The sequence below is a fragment of the Onthophagus taurus genome, chromosome 2 (genome assembly GCF_036711975.1).
Source record: "Onthophagus taurus isolate NC chromosome 2, IU_Otau_3.0, whole genome shotgun sequence".
In the NCBI taxonomy this organism is placed as follows: domain Eukaryota; kingdom Metazoa; phylum Arthropoda; class Insecta; order Coleoptera; family Scarabaeidae; genus Onthophagus; species Onthophagus taurus.
The window spans coordinates 16113828-16130197 of NC_091967.1; the positions used below are offsets into that span (position 1 = coordinate 16113828).

General features: G+C 32.6%; 1 protein-coding gene across 1 annotated transcript; it reads right to left on the reverse strand.

Moving 5' to 3' along the window:
- Positions 1–5236: 5236 nt before the first annotated feature.
- Positions 5237–7291, reverse strand: LOC111419218 (T-cell immunomodulatory protein). The gene is made up of 2 exons (XM_023052003.2): positions 6565–7291; positions 5237–6501 (listed from the first exon to the last, which is right to left on the reverse strand). Exons 1-2 carry the CDS (start codon positions 7196–7198, stop codon positions 5333–5335), a joined length of 1803 nt encoding a protein of 600 aa, XP_022907771.2. The 5' UTR covers positions 7199–7291; the 3' UTR covers positions 5237–5332.
- Between the last annotated feature and the right edge of the window lie 9079 nt (positions 7292–16370).

Sequence of the window (16370 nt, forward strand, 5' to 3'; positions counted from 1 at the left end):
AGTGATTTATTTTAAAGGTAACACTTTCCTTTTTTTCATAGCCGCGATGAAACAACTGTCTTCTACGCCGAACTGAACAATAATACTAAAAAATAAAACCTGAAATAGCTATCGTCGTACGACCGGTATGACGGATCGGGTTTCGTGTTGAAAATGTACCGACAATGGTACTAACTATGCTATAGCACCGATAATATAAGCGATGACATCAACATGACCTACATTATACTTGTTACAAAATAAGTAGCAAAAATTATCAATAATGTAATGTTTGATAACCTTAAAAATTTGTAATAAATTTTGTATATAAAAATGTGTTTTTTTATGTTTAAAAAACATTTGTGTTTTGGGTAAATAATTAATTCCGAAATCGGATTAATTATTATTTAACTTTTTGTTTTTGAAAAGATCAAAATTTTGACAATGTTACACCAAAATTTGCAACAAACCAACATACATACGTATCAACAATGTGTTTTGTATTTGAACTTCAATCACTTCCATAAAAAATCCTATTTGTATAATTTGTCCGTATGATGAGTCATATTAATAAGATTAAACTCTACTGATAACATTTAATGAATTAAATTGTTGAAAACACATAAACAAAACCAAATACAAACCAAAAACCACGTACAAAATATAAGACAAAATAGAATGAAATAATAGTTATTTATATTACAAGTGGGCTAGAAACATAATTGCAGTACGAGTGTGGAGAATGTAATCACACGAGTATTGTAATTATGCTTTAGCCCACGTGTGATATACAGCATTTTATCTACGACTGCTAAAAATTACTAAAAAATCAATTTCTTTAGAAAAGTCTATTTGACATTTATAAAAATATTTTGAAATGATTGTTGACAATTTTGAATTGTCAGTTTCAACAACATGTTTACTCATCTGGAATAAGTGTTTTGAGATGTAAAAACATAACAATTAATGTTTATAATAAATAGTATTGTTTCTCTGTAAGTAGATAGCACTTTTTCTTTTGTATTGTTGCTGGTTTCAATAAATTAAGTCTGTTCTGATTAGGCTAAAAATGCGTTACGTAATGAAACCAGTGCGGTAATGAACTTCATTACGTAACTCAAATCACCTCAAATGAGTGCAGTAATGATGACTTATCCAAGCAGTCGTAGATAAAATAATAAATCAAAACCAGGAGGTTTTTAGGTAATACAGCCTTAGCCATAAGTATTGAGCAACTTTGGAAATATCAAATTAAAATAAATTGAAACAACTTGTATGGGTTTATATTGTTTATTGTTAACAAAAAATTAATACTTAGTAGGCCCACATTTTGCCTTAATCAGGGCCCAAATTCTTTTTGATAAAGAGGACACAAGTTTTTTGCAGTCTACAGAACTTATAGCGTTCCACTCTAGGCGCAAGCGATCTTTTAGCGCTTCTTTGAATGAATAGTGTGACGCCTAACTTTACGCTTCAATAAACCCCATAAATGCTCTATGGGGTTTAGGTCCGGAGATTGGGCAGGCCAGTCCAGGAGCTCTATATTATTTTCACGAAACCAAGTCATTGTGCGGATAGCTTTGTGACATGTTGCGTTATCTTGTTGAAACTTGCTGTGCAAGTTTGTGTCGCCAAAAAGTGATGTAAAAGAGGGCGCTAATGTTGTTTCCAAAACATTTTTAGAGTACTTAATACTTTTGACCAACACTGTGTATGGGATCTGACTGTTCTGCTTTGTTATCAATTCTTGATGCCAAGCGTTAGTCAAACTAAGTTTCTCATCTGTAGTAATGGTTGCTGTTCGGGTTTTCTGAATCGGAGACAGGAGTGGATCGCGCCCTTAATCTGTTCGTGTATTGATAAGTTTTGGTTTGTCGATAATTCTCAACTTGTTATTGAGCTGAGCATCGATTCTGTGAACTTGAGAAGTGTTAAGCCACATTGACGCACAGTATTCAGCAGTTGACAAGACGAGCCTCAGGGCTGTTGACCTCATTTTTTTTCACAGAGCTTTTGTATAATATTGTTCCTCGTTTTTAGTTTTTCCTTATGTTCTTTGAATGAGAGTGTATTATCTATACAAGATAACACAACTAGAGTGTATATTAAATGTAACGTCTATGTATTTTGTTGTGGTGTCTGATTCTTCGAACGATCTACAGTTTATTGCAAAAGCCTAGTCGTTGGCGTAATCGTGCTTTTTTTTCTGGCGTATCTGCGATGTATAGCTTAAAGAGGAGCGGTGACCCAGCTGTTGATTTTCATGAGATAACACATTTACATGCGAAAACGCTAGGAAGATGAAGCTTCTGCTGATGTATGCGAACTGCTGGTGGTGAAATTATGTAGAAGAGCAACAGCAGAGTCAAGGGGAATAGAGGCAGAAAATAAAAAAAACTTAATTTGACATGTAACTTAGCGAGACTGCCGCTTGCAAAAATGACTCACGTGCATTGACATTCGTATTCCAGCCTTAGAATCATTTAGATCGGTTAACCTTGCTGTTTGGTTACATTGTCATAGATTTATTAGAATTTGAATAATCAGTACCTGAGAATTGTGTGTGATTAAGTTAATCTAACCAAATGTCTACTGCTTTGCATATGAAGATGAAACAGATACAGTATCAAGTAGTGATGCATGGTGATGTTCTTGGAGCAGTTAAATTGTTCCCTTGGCACAACTAATAATTTTGATAAAGTTATGTAACTGTCTCCTGAATCCGGACTGCTGAAGAGGCAAAATGCAATGTGTTTCCAGATAAATATTTAACTGCTCTATCATAAGTCTTTCTAAGATCTTTGAAAGAACCGGCAGAATTGTAATGGGCCTCAGATCCTTACAGCCAGTGATAGGAACAATTTTGGGAATGGAAACAACAAAACCATACTTCCAGCAAGAATACGGGGGCAACACAGTCGAATCATATCCAGGCTAATTCCATCAGATCCAACTCCTGTAGACGTTAAGTTCAATAAAATCTGCTGGATACACTCAGTAGAGACCTCACTAAATGCAAACATGGACAAAGCAGCACGCATCCTATTATTGATATAAAAAGCAAGATCAGTATCAGGAGTAACCAAGGAGTCATTTACAATATTACTAAAAAATGTATTGATAACATTAGGATCGAACAAATGAGAAAGCAATGAAATAGCAGAAGATTTCAACACGTTAAATTTTCTCAGGTTTTTCCACAAACACTTAGAGTCACAGACGATTAAATTTTTTTCAAAAAATGACTTCTTTTCCAGGCGAATAGCACCCGTGACGTAATTTCGTAGAGTTTTATAACATTGAAAACTCTGCTGACTCCTAATCCTTTTATACTTAGCAAATACTTCATTCCTTAGTTTAATCATTTGTCTGACATTTCAAGTGATCCATGGCAAAGCACGCTTTCTGATTACCTTAGCAATCACAGGCGCATGAAAACCAAATAAGGATAACATAGTATCATTAAAGCAATTCAGTTTGTCATCAATTGTATTAAGATCAAGGGCAATCCTCCCAATTCATCAATTGCAAATCCTCATTAAAGGCACGAACGTCAATACCACGGAGATCACGAAAACTAATAACTCTAGCCTTAGTCTTAGTGCTCCTTGATATGGCTAGCTCACAAAAAACTAACAAGTGATCCGAGAACCCAACATTGACAATGTCACAAACACGAAGAAGCAACTCATTTGATATATGTAATAATAACATCAATAAGTGTTTCAGAAAAATTGGTGATACGAGTTGGCTGGTCAACAATCTGCCTTAAACTAAAAGTATTTAGAGTTGAAAGAAAACAAGCAGTAGAGGGACCAAGCACTATGAGGTTAACATTAAAGTCACCTAAAATTATTACTGTATCCATTGCAACATAAATCTCTAATAATGACTCCTCAAACGCACGAAGAAACAAATTAATATCAAAGGAAGGAATATTGTTTTATAATGCCAAAGGACTTTCTCCTGCAACGTTTCCATTCTTTCCATTCCATTCCAGTCATTTCCACAAGCTCCGGCGTGATTCTATCTTCGCCAGATGCCTTGCCATTTTTCATCTTCATTAGAGCCCTTTTTTCTCATCAAAAGATGACAGTTCCATGTTTGCTTCAGCAGGTTCTGTTTCTGGATTACTTGCAACGTTCGTTACATTCAGCAGAGGCTTCCTTCTCTTTAGTTAGAAGTTTACCATTCTTGTCCTTACAATACATTTACTCTGGGTTGGTAGCCTTTCTTCTCCCTATCTATCACTCTGTAAAAGTCTTTCACTCTTTGTTAATTATGGTTTTCTTCAATATCCTAGATCTCTCTTTTTATCACCCCTCTCTCCTTGTATTTTATGTGCTTGTTGGCCATTCAGCTTTTTCCTTATATGTGTAGGGTATTCTCATCTTTCAGTGCGTCTGTATTCATTCCGTTTCATTCTCTTGCTGCCTTTGCACACTGTCATGGTCGATATTCTTTGCCGCAACAATCCTTGTTTTTACTAAGAAATGGTCGCTATCACAGTTTGTCCCTCTGCATATTTACACATTTGCATGCATCGTGTGATTTCATCCCTGTATTTATTGATAGTGTTCTTGAGAGATCCAAGGTACACAAACCTATCAATTTGTTCAAAGAAGTATTTGCCAAACTGAATTGTTGGCGAGGGGTTGCTTGGCAAGTCTCTAGTGGCTTTGTCTTCTCCTGGTTAACAGTCAGGCTGGCACATATGTTTTCATAACGTTTTTGAAAAAGTGTATCCAAGCTTATAGCATATTACATAATTATGTAATCAAACTATATACAGGGGGTGTATCTGAATGACTGCAATAAACTTAAAGCTACACCCCTCCAAAAATGGCGGAAAATTTTGGTTTAATTTTTTTTTCTCAAAAACCATAAACGCTAGGAAAATTAAATTTGGGGAATATGTTTAACTCATAATAGGGCACGCTTTGACTCTATTTGAACTTTCAACCTACCCTTCTAAACAAAATGCACTAAAGAATCACTCCTTGAAGTTTGTTATAGTCATTCAGATACAGCCTGTATATCAATCTCAGATACAAATTACACTTTCCCTATGGAAAACGTACCTAATGAAAACTTGTTAGTTCTGTTAGTAAAAAAACTTATTTAACTCCACAAAAACTATTAAAATTTAAATATTTATTATTTTATTTAAAATTTATCAATTAAAAAATAAATTAACTATAAAAGAAAAAATTAACCTATTTTTTCAATTTTAAGATAATATTATGCACAAAAAACATTTTACACTTACAACCTATTATCTATATATCCACAGCTCTACATCAATAATTATTCATTACATTTTATAATACAATCGAGAGCATAAAATCACATTTTACATAGCATCAAAATGAAACCGATGCGTTTCTGATAATCTCTCCTTTTTATCTTCCTGCCTTTCCTTCCAGTGCAATACACCAATTATAATAGTGATAAGACAACAAGCGGTCGTTAAACCTGCGACGGACATCAAAATTAATTTACTTGGCGTTACAAACAACTGAGCTTTCCATTGGGACGGTTTTTCCACCGGCCATGGGATCACAACCATTTGAGAATTTGGTATGATCTGTGTCCATGTCCTTGAATAAGTTGATAAACCAACAGTTAATGTATCTACGAAATTAGGTGTTCTTCCCAATCCAAAAATGTTGTAAGGTAAATTTAAACTGAAATGAGCCGATTGCGGAAGTTGAGCTGACGCCGCGTGACGAATATCACCTTCTTGTGTAGTTGTTTTATAAGAAATCCTTGGACCTGGTAAATTTGTACCATAAGTTCGACGTTTCTTTCCGACTCTGCCATCAATCATAGCATTATTAGAATTTTTCAAGCCGGTTATAACCATAACTTTAATAAAATTAGCATCATAATCTAAACTATTTTTGTAAGCCGCTGATTTAAATCCACTCCCATTTATTTGCACCAAAATAACATCTAAAACACCATCTTGGTAAAAATCAAAAAAAGCTGCCATTACTGTTCCATTTGTAAATGGTTTTAAAATGTTCCATTTAACTATAAAAGTTCGAGTAAAAGCACCGCAATTTGAGTCACATGGAACATTTTCCAATAAAAATGATTGTTGTGGTGATTTATCATCAGAAATCATTGTTACTAAAATGTCTGGATAACCATCCATGTTATAATCACCAGAATGTAAAGTAATTGTATCTCTGTACATTAAATTATCATCAGATTTTGATTGGAATCTCCACAATTTGTTATTAGCATCTTTAAAGTTAACTTGAAGATTGTGCCATTTATTATCACAATAAACCATCAATGAACTATTTTTGCATTCATTATCAAAACACACTGGAGTTATTAAGTCCATTCTCCCACGAAGTTCCAAGTCAATGAATAAAGACTGTCCAATTTTCTTAGCATTAGAAGGATGTGATATCGTATGATTAAAAACATATGATTTATCTTGCCCCAACCAAACTTCAAACTGATCTTCAGCAGTTAAAAATAAGTCTGCCATAAAATCTTCATTTAAATCTGTATAACAATTTAAAAAAAAATTAGTATTTCATGTTTTATATTAATATAACTTATAAATACCCAAGAAAGCATGAGCATGTGGATGTTTTAAAGCAGCATTACCATTATCATCATTCATTGCAATAGGTTTAAATTTTCTTTCATTTTGTAAAAATACCCAAAACATTCTTTGCCCCTTTTCATTTAATCCAAACAAATCAATGATCATATTTCCATCATAATCAATAGCTAAAGGTTGCCCTAAAGTACTGAGAAGTGGTTTCTCATTATTTGTACAATTCAAATGATTAGTTCCTCCCCACATAATATAAACTTCCATTATTTTTTGCCTCCGTTGATTTTTTGGTACAGTTGTAACCAACACATCCATTAAAGCATCACCATCAAAATCACCCGGTACAACACTGGTGATAATTTTATCTTCAAAACTACATTTCAAAGGATTCGATCTAGAAGTACGTAAAAGTGGTTCTTCTTCTGCTGCTAAAAATATTTCCAGTGTTCGGCTTTCATCTCTTAGCACAAATATATCGGTTAATTCGTCTGAATTGAAATCACCAAAAGCTGCCGGAAGGCCATCAGTTAATGGTCCAAAAACGTTATTTGTAATATCACTGCACAAAGTGTTATTGATGAGTAAAACCAGCTTTACTGTAAGATATAAAATAAATTTAAATGACGACTTAAGATTCATTTTATGATTCGTTGTTTGTGGGTGGTTTTAATTTCTACATAACACAAAGATTAAATTCTTTTTAAGGAAAGAAACGTAATAATCACACATTGGTAAGGTTCTAGGAATATTTTTGACAGATGTCAGATTTGTTAAAAATAGAAGATAAAAAATAAAGGTAACGAATTTATCGATTGAGATTTGAAATGTTTTATCAGGTTGTAGTTAGGCTTTGAGATAATAGATGTCGCCTTCAACTTTTCAATATTAATTCATTATGTTTGTTTCTTTATGTTATCAGTTATCAGTATAAATTTATATAATAGTTTTTTTACCTTAATAATTTTACTTCAGGATTACTATTTTTATATTGTTATTATTATCATCAATTTATATCTAACTCAATTTATGTTTATGATTAGCAAGGTTTATTTTGATCAGATACATATCTTCATAAACATCCAATGTATTTGATATGGTTTTATCAACTGAAAATAAATTCCATATTTAGTTAAAAAAATACACGTCTAAAGTTTTTTCTACTATACTGTGATTTATATAAGGAAAAACTTAAAATATGTTCTCCAACTTGTTCTGCAGGTTCCGCTGATAAAATGTTGAGTCTAATTTGTCGGGAGCTCCTGCAACTTCAAAATGTCCTGGCATAAACTATCAAATGTAAGGTGACCAACTACTTAAAAAAAGTATGAAAGATGAGACAATAAGGCTTGAATGGGAGTAAATATCATCCAAGCACCTTTTCGATGGTGTCCACCGAAATTTCTGTTTGTATTATTTGCTGATAATGCAATAATTTTAGCATATCAGTTGATCAAAGTTTCAGCTATGTCAACTTTCAGGTGCAAAATGGGAGATGTAATCGGAATTAAACACTTGTTTAAATACTTTGTTAAGATAGAGGAAAATCAAGAAGATAATTTGACGATAACTAGAAGTTCGCTGAGATTATACTGAAGGAGTACTGATGTGGCACTGAGAATCAAAGCTGGTATTCAAAGACAGATTACGCAGTTATTACTGTGTTTTTCTTGGGCTTTAAATTTTTTGGCTCAGCTGCCCATATTTGTTGCATTTCACGCAGATAATTCTAAGGTGATCTGCATGGCCCGACTTAACTAATACCGTGTTAAGGACTTCATTACAATAAACCAGAATGTATAAACCACACTAATCAGAAAAAAGTCATATTTACTTCTTGCTCCATCTCCTGATACGTTGAGATTATTTTCTCTCTCTTACACAGGAAAAAATATAGAGTAAAAATCCACTCTAAAACATGGTTCAGATCGGTCCAATATTATTTAGAGTTATTTTTTTGCACTATATAGTGTAGGTGAATAGATTAAAATTTTACACTAAATAGTGAGAAGATGGTATTTATTTAATAGTGTAAAATCGTTACTCTATAACAGTGTATTACATGTAATCTAACTAGATGTTGTCGTTACTCTAATTAGATACATTTCTAATCTAATCAGTGTAAAATTAACACTGTAAATTATTAAAGATTCGTTCTAATTTTACTCTATTAATTGACAAAATATCACTAAATAGTGTGTATCTTTCACTTATTAGTGTGAATTTTTAATAGGACGTATAGAGAGTGCGGGAAGTTAGCCCCCCATTTTTTGATTTTTAAATTTTTTATTGTTGTTCTAGATTGTTCTAGAGTTGTTCTACATTGTTCCAAAGCGGCAAATTGAAAAAATAAAAACTCCACGAGAAAACCGAAAAAACAGGTTTTTTGAATAGCCCCCCATTTTTGGAAAAGTGAAATTTTCTTTGTTGTTCTGGGTTGTTCTAGTTGTTCTAGTTATTGTTCTAGAAAATCAAAATTGTGGGATACAGCATTACGAAGTTATAACTAAAAATAGGTTTGGCCGCCGAAATGTCTGGTTGATTGCTGTGACCATAGCTTTTCTATTATCAATTCCATATTACAAATATATACTTATTATAGCTAACGTAATCTGGAACAGCTATTATTTTCACTAGATCAACTCTCTAAAGGGCACTTTACTCTTTGAAAATTAAAGTTTTTCGAAGTTTCAGTCAGTAATTCTTGTGTCAGCGGTTTTATATTACACAATAAGAATTAAAAACCACAGAACAATCTAACATAACTCAAACTTTGCCGATTCAAATTGTTCTAGATGTGTTTTGCGTTCAACACAAACATTAATTTTGCAAAATCACATATTTTTTGTTGCTCTAAATTGTTCTTGTTGTTCTAGGTACTTAAAATGTTTATTTAATCACTGCGGTTTTAGTTCTTTTAAAGTTTCATATAATAATAGTTTTAAAAAACTAAAAAAATATAGAATAATCTGACCATCATAATTATCTAAAAATCACAAGTTTCACCTTTCTCTTTAAACTTATAATAGTAAAACAAAAGATGCGATTTAAAGTGTATTTATTTTGTATAAACTAAGTAATAAATTAATAAATAAACTAAACTAACAAATAAAACAATAACTATTCGATCAGTATTACTATATTAGTACAATAATTTATTCTAAGGTAAACTATAACTAAATAAACTAAATTATGTAAATAAACTAATATCATGGAATAATACGGTTACATCACTTTGCTCATTTATAAACATATATGCACATTTAAGCATTTATTTCAGTAGCTTTTTCAACTTGTACGGATTTTTTTCGTAAGTCATTAAATAATTTCCAATTGGCATTGTTGGGCACAAATGCCAGGTAGTCATTCAAAGTTTGAGTACCTTCGTAACTGATGATACCTGCGGGGATATAGAATTTGTTGTGGAGTTACAAATTGCGTGCGGAATCACTCAATTTTGTTTTATTGTTCTCTCCATTCGTTGTTTCTATAAACAGACCACATTTTTTTGCAATTGTTGCTTAGGGTTTGCATGTAGTTTTCTATTACTTGCTTTAGCTATGCATAGCCAAATATTGTTACGATGTCAATGTCGATTGGTAAAATTATGTTTTTATGGAAAGTAACGTTTAAACCATTATTGCAGTTTTTAGTCCTACAATAACTAAATTCTTCTTTAAATAGTTGTGTGCAAAGAAACGTAATATTTGACATAGCATTCACTATTATCACGCCAGCAATATTCTGGCTTCCAAAATAATTTATTCCTGTTAATAGTTCAGCTCTTTTTTATATGTTGCTTTACTAGAACCGGTTTTAAAAAATAATTTTTTGTAATTCGCGACGGTAATGAAAGCTATTACAGTACTCAAACGGGTGCTGTAATGACACTCTTTACAGCATCCGATGCTGTAATGAGATTTTAGTGACATTTTATGGAATCAGTTCAAGTTGGTGACATTGGGTCATTAATTTTTCTAGTTGTCAATGTGACAGTGTTTGTCTATGGATGTTTAAACGCGTTGTTAACATCGAATACAAGGTCCACAATGATGAGGACATTGAACATTGAGCAATTTCTCTTATTTTGGGAGGTGTACATGAAACATTTTTATCAGGTGAATACGTTTTGTGTTTTAACAGTTTCTATTTGTCATTCAAATTTCTATTTTCAAGTGTTACGTTGTTACCAACTGCTACATACCTATTTCCCTACATTGTCAAAATTTATTTTATTTTTGTTAAAAAAAAAAGGATAAAAAGGCGAATTACAAAAAATAGCATAAAAAACACGTTTCATAAGACTTAAAGCACTCATTCATTAAAAAACTCGTGGCTTCGCCACTCGTTTTTCAACTTGAATTCGTGCATTTCAAGCGTGTCTTACGAAACTTGTTTTTTAATATACTATTAGGAAACTAAAGCAATCAATTTTAGGAACAAAGTCTATATCCTCGCAAGTATCATCAGCAACGAAGGTACTCACTCTTTGAGTGATGTAGGATACTACACGGCATTTGTACCCAACAATTGGTTATTATTTAATGATTTAAGAAAAAAATCCATACAAGTTGAAGAAGCAACAGAAATAAATGCACAAATGTGCATATATGTGTGTAAATGAGTTCCGTGATATTAGTCTATTTAGCTGATTTAATTTATTTAGTTATACTTTACTTTAGAATAAGTTTTTGTACAGTTTTTGTGAAAGAATAGTTATTGTTTTGTTAGTTTCGTTTATTTATTAATTTATTACTTAGTTTTACAAAATAAAATACACTTTAAATCGCATCTTATGTTTTATTATTATAAGTTTAAATAGAAAGGTGATTTTTAGAAAATTAGATGGTCAGATTATACCATATTTTTTTAATTTTTTAAAACTATTATTATATTAAAGGTTGGGTACACTGATTCAACAAAACCTATCCGATATCACAACAACTAATAAAATTTAAGGTTTTTCTAGTGAAAATAACAGCTGTTCTGAATTGTTTTAATTGTTGTAAGTAGTAATTTTTAATATGAAACTTTAAAAGAACTAAAACCGCAGTGATTAAATAAACATTTTAAGTACCTAGAACAACAAGAACAATTTAGAGCAACAAAAAATATGTGATTTTGTAAAATTAATGTTCGTGTTGAACGCAAAACACATCTAGAACAATTTGAATCGGCAAAGTTTGAGTTATGTTAGATTGTTCTGTGTTTTTTAATTCTTATTGTGTAATATAAAACCGCTGACACAAGAATTACTGACTGAAACTTCGAAAAACTTTAATTTTCAAAGAGTAAAGTGCCCTTTAGAGAGTTGATCTAGTGAAAATAATAGCTGTTCCAGATTGCGTTAGCTATAATCAGTATATATTTGTAATATGGAATTGATAATAGAAAAGCTATGGTCACAGCAATCAACCAGACATTTCGGCGGCCAAACCTATTTTTAGTTATAACTTCGTAATGCTGTATCCCACAATTTTGATTTTCTAGAACAATAACTAGAACAACTAGAACAACCCAGAACAACAAAGAAAATTTCACTTTTCCAAAAATGGGGGGCTAGTAAAAAAACCTGTTTTTTCGGTTTTCTCGTGGAGTTTTTATTTTTTCAATTTGGCGTTTTGGAACAATGTAGAACAACTCTAGAACAATCTAGAACAACAATAAAAAATTTAAAAATCAAAAAATGGGGGGCTAACTTCCCGCACTCACGTATAGAGTATTTTTAGGGAAGTTTTAGGTTTGTAATAAAAATCAAAATTATAAAATATTTGTTTTTATTTTTACTTGTAATATATTGTTATAACATAAATTTAAAAAAATTAAATTCTTTTTATATAACCATACTTAATCCATTTTAAAGTTTCCACCGAGTCACCATGAAAACTGCATCTAATGAGTCTTCTATAAGTTTTGTGTATGTATAGTTGCACATACTTACCAATTTTTGCAAGGAACTCGTATATAAAATTTTCCGGAAGTTCCACTAATTTCACAACACGAATGTTTGGCAAACATAATTAAAATAAAAATAGTCGTTCTTTCTTTTTATATCGCGTAAATTAGGTCTTGAGACGCTGTCGAGTTCTGACTTGTTCAGAAGATGACCGTTAAATTTTAGCTGTATCACACCACATGTTGATCACGTGGTACCGACGAGTAATCCCGAGCAAAATAGTGCGGTGCCTACGAAGTACCTGAAGGAAAAGTACAGTTTACACGTGTTGTGTAAAATTTAATGTTTTATATATTACATAACTTCACTAACATGAGTAAAAAAGAACTCTCCTTTAGAGAACTGTAAAAACTACTCTATTAAGTGAATAATATATAAACTCTATATTAATATTAAATATAGTCTACATTAGAGTCTAATTCTTTTTACCAACTACTCTAAAATTTTTACACGATACAATTTTTTCCTGTGTATCTTATATTCCTTTCAAGATTCATCGATGTATTAATAGTATTGATGTTACTTAGTCCAATTTCTAGCAACCACACGGTAAAAACTAAGTTTGGATTTATTCTATATGGCTTGTTGTCTATAATGATGCTGTCATGATGTGGCTAATGTAACTACATCTCAAGTTTAGAAACCAGCTTTGAATATTTTATCACAGTATATTATTTTAATACACTTACAATGTTAATGACCAGAATCACTTCTTCTTGGGATTGATAGAGAGCCAATACATGTACAAATACAAAATTACTTTATTAGTTATAATACAGTTTACATTAATAAACACAATATACAATACTTGAATTTATTAAAGTATTTAAATGTACGTTATGACTATTTTGATGGCATGGCAGTTGAAGCGATTAGGAAGAAGTATGTAGGGTCTTAACTGAAACAGATTGTTTTACATACGATATTTCAATTGAAGGGCTTATTGCTAGAATATGAAAAGCCACTGTTTGTGCAAAAGTGAGTCTGGAAAGTTTGCGAACGGTTCGACTATCTCAAAACAACTATTTTTCGAATAATTAGTTAAGTAATTTAATAATAAAATTAATTGCAAATGTATTTTTATATACATTTTAAAATGATCTTTAATATTTTTTATTTTCTACATTCATTATTATGTTACATCATCAGTTACGTTCCCCTTTCAGTTTATAAATCTATCTGCATCGTCCTAAATTCGGAACATAAATTGGGCTATAAAAATGTCGTGTCCTGTATATTACATGCTACCGTTAAAACAGAGTTTATACGATTATTTTGTATCGAACGGACACGAGTTTCACAACATTTCCGTATAATTTTAAGATTCAAGTTTCGTCGAAATAAAGACTGGAACGAGGGAGAGATCTGCGCTTGATCGTAGGGATGCTGCCCTGCGAATGAAATGCTGCGAAAATGAGCCGATTTCATTGGAGAAGTCTTCCCCTAATAACATGAGATTTCAACCAATAGAAAATAGTTTATTCCAAATACTTTTATGTCCTATTTTAGATATAAAATTTTTAATTCAATTTTATTTTTCAATTGCTTAGACTACAATACACAAACGAATCATTCAAAGATAGCAGTTTATTAAACCAATTATTGAAGAAATACCAACATTATTTTTGTTTAACACAGACGCCTCTTAAATAGCCTTCTGATAAACACATAAAAGATAATAGGGTCAAACGTAGACAAGCTATCAAGGGTCGTAAGTCGGGCCTAGAGCTTTCCGGATCATTGATTATCCCATGCAGTAAACAAGTAAAACGTTTTCATCATTTTATTCAACTAAAAATATTAAAATAAAGCAATACTTGAAATTATTATACCAATAAATTGTTTGAGTATGTTATATTATCTAATTAGCTGTTTTGTTATACTGCGTGCCAATGAACTAATCACATTTGCATGCTGATGAGCTCGTAAATCTTCGATGAAAAAAGCAACAAAAAATTTGGTTTTCGTCGCACTTTTTCTATCCGAGTGGAAGCGAGAAAGTAGTTAGTTTTGGAAGGACGGAGAGAAGGGGCGAGGGGCACGGATCTCGTGAGAATGGGGTTGGCATGACTGGAGCTATTAGCCGCCACCAACGGACCGAGATATGCAAATGTAACGTGGTCGCCAGCCCGACCCTGTATCGATCTCGCCGCGACGCCTAATACTATGCGAATAATGCCCAGATAGTTAAAAGAAACGAAAGTGTGTGTATAGGTAGGGTTTAGGTATTTTTAAACAAAACTAGATTACAAACAAAAAAAATTAAGAGAAAAAGCATTATGGAAAACTAAAGTAGCCATAAATCTGTTATCAAATTTATGTAGTTTTTGTGTTTGCATTCGTTCATATTTTAAAACAGTACAATTACCAATGGGTTAAGTTGTCACATTTTAAAATTGATTTTAAAATTGATTAGAAAATTTGCTGATTCACATCTAAAGGCTACCACCTCTTTCTTCTTAAACAACTTGCGTTGTAAATTTTTTAAATATGCTGCATATATGAGCTGGTTTTTGGGATCTCATGAAGTTCAAGGCTTCATGTTGCAAAACTAAAACTAGAATCTTTCAGGTTGGGTTGGATTGGATAGTTGTGCATCTATTCAATCACGTCGGAACTTTTAAATGCCATGTTGCACACTTTTCTGTTGTTGGTCCGCATTAACCCTTATTTATGTTCCTTCTATTTGCGGTTCAGCTTTCACTGCCATAACTCAGTATAGGGTCAATGATCGCTTCGAAAATCCTCGTCTTGACTTTCCGGCACACACATCAACTCAGGGCATGTCAGCCTTTGTAGCGTTGTCCACTCTGTTCCTGACCACTTCAGTTAGCTTGCCCGTCTGATGGATTGTCATGCCCAGATATTGATAGCTGACCCGGGTGAGAAGTTAACCATTACATTCGATGTGGATGTTATCCACCTGTTTTTCTGTCCTCGTCACCACCATAACTTTACTCTCCTTAAAGTTTCTAACCACTCGACTACACACTGGTTGCCATTTCCTTTCCGAGTCTGCGATGAGGACTACATCATCTGCATATATTAGTTTCTGTTCTTCTCATGTTCTTCACTACTTCTTCCATAAAAGCATAATTAAGAACGAATCAGGCTGTCTCTATTGACAGGGAATACATTGAGAGCATATTTGAATTATATCTATAATGGTCCCAGGGTGCTGTAATCACTGGTTCTGAAAAAAATAAATCATATGTTTAAATTGATATGTTGACTATTTAGCTTGTCAAATATAATTTTACGAATCATTTAAGCAAATTAGAATACAAATTTAATTTCAGGCACATTATTCTGTCTTCTACGGTGATGTTGAGAAATGCTGCAGTACACTTCGCAGAGTGAACCTAGTTGAGGAGGAGGATGAGAGGGGAAAGGCTGACCGGATTATCTCTTATAAATTCATGGTCTTTTTATCGAATGAGCATAACTTGACATCGTAATAATTTCCTTGATAAATCAGAATGAAATTAACGGGAAATTAGCTTCTATATTTTCCAATAATATCAATGAGAACTGGGTGGTTCAATCTGGTACCCGCTTAAGTTCCATTCACACGGACATAACTCCGGCTCACATTGTACGTCACGTCCGCGGGATAAACGGGTTTTAATTAAAATTTATCTGGACGGATCCGAACCATTCAGGCATTGAGCTCGCATTCGGTCCAGGGCACGAATGCTGCGGCGTGGCGTGGTACCGCTATTCTTTTCGTAGGTACCCATACGTATATCGTATACATATACGCGTTCACAATAAAGTTGCAACGAGCATGCGGGCGTTTCTATTCCTCGGACTTGTAGCTTTTTCCGATTTGCGAACGGGTTTTTGCGTGCGATGGCT

Bases quoted from the DNA above. Each gene is read 5' to 3' on its own strand.
- LOC111419218 (XM_023052003.2), bottom strand. From the start codon at position 7,198: ATGAATCTTAAGTCGTCATTTAAATTTATTTTATATCTTACAGTAAAG. The intron at 6,502-6,564 runs GTATTTATAAGT...ATTGTTATACAG, and splicing joins ACATGCTCATGCTTTCTTGG to ATTTAAATGAAGATTTTATG.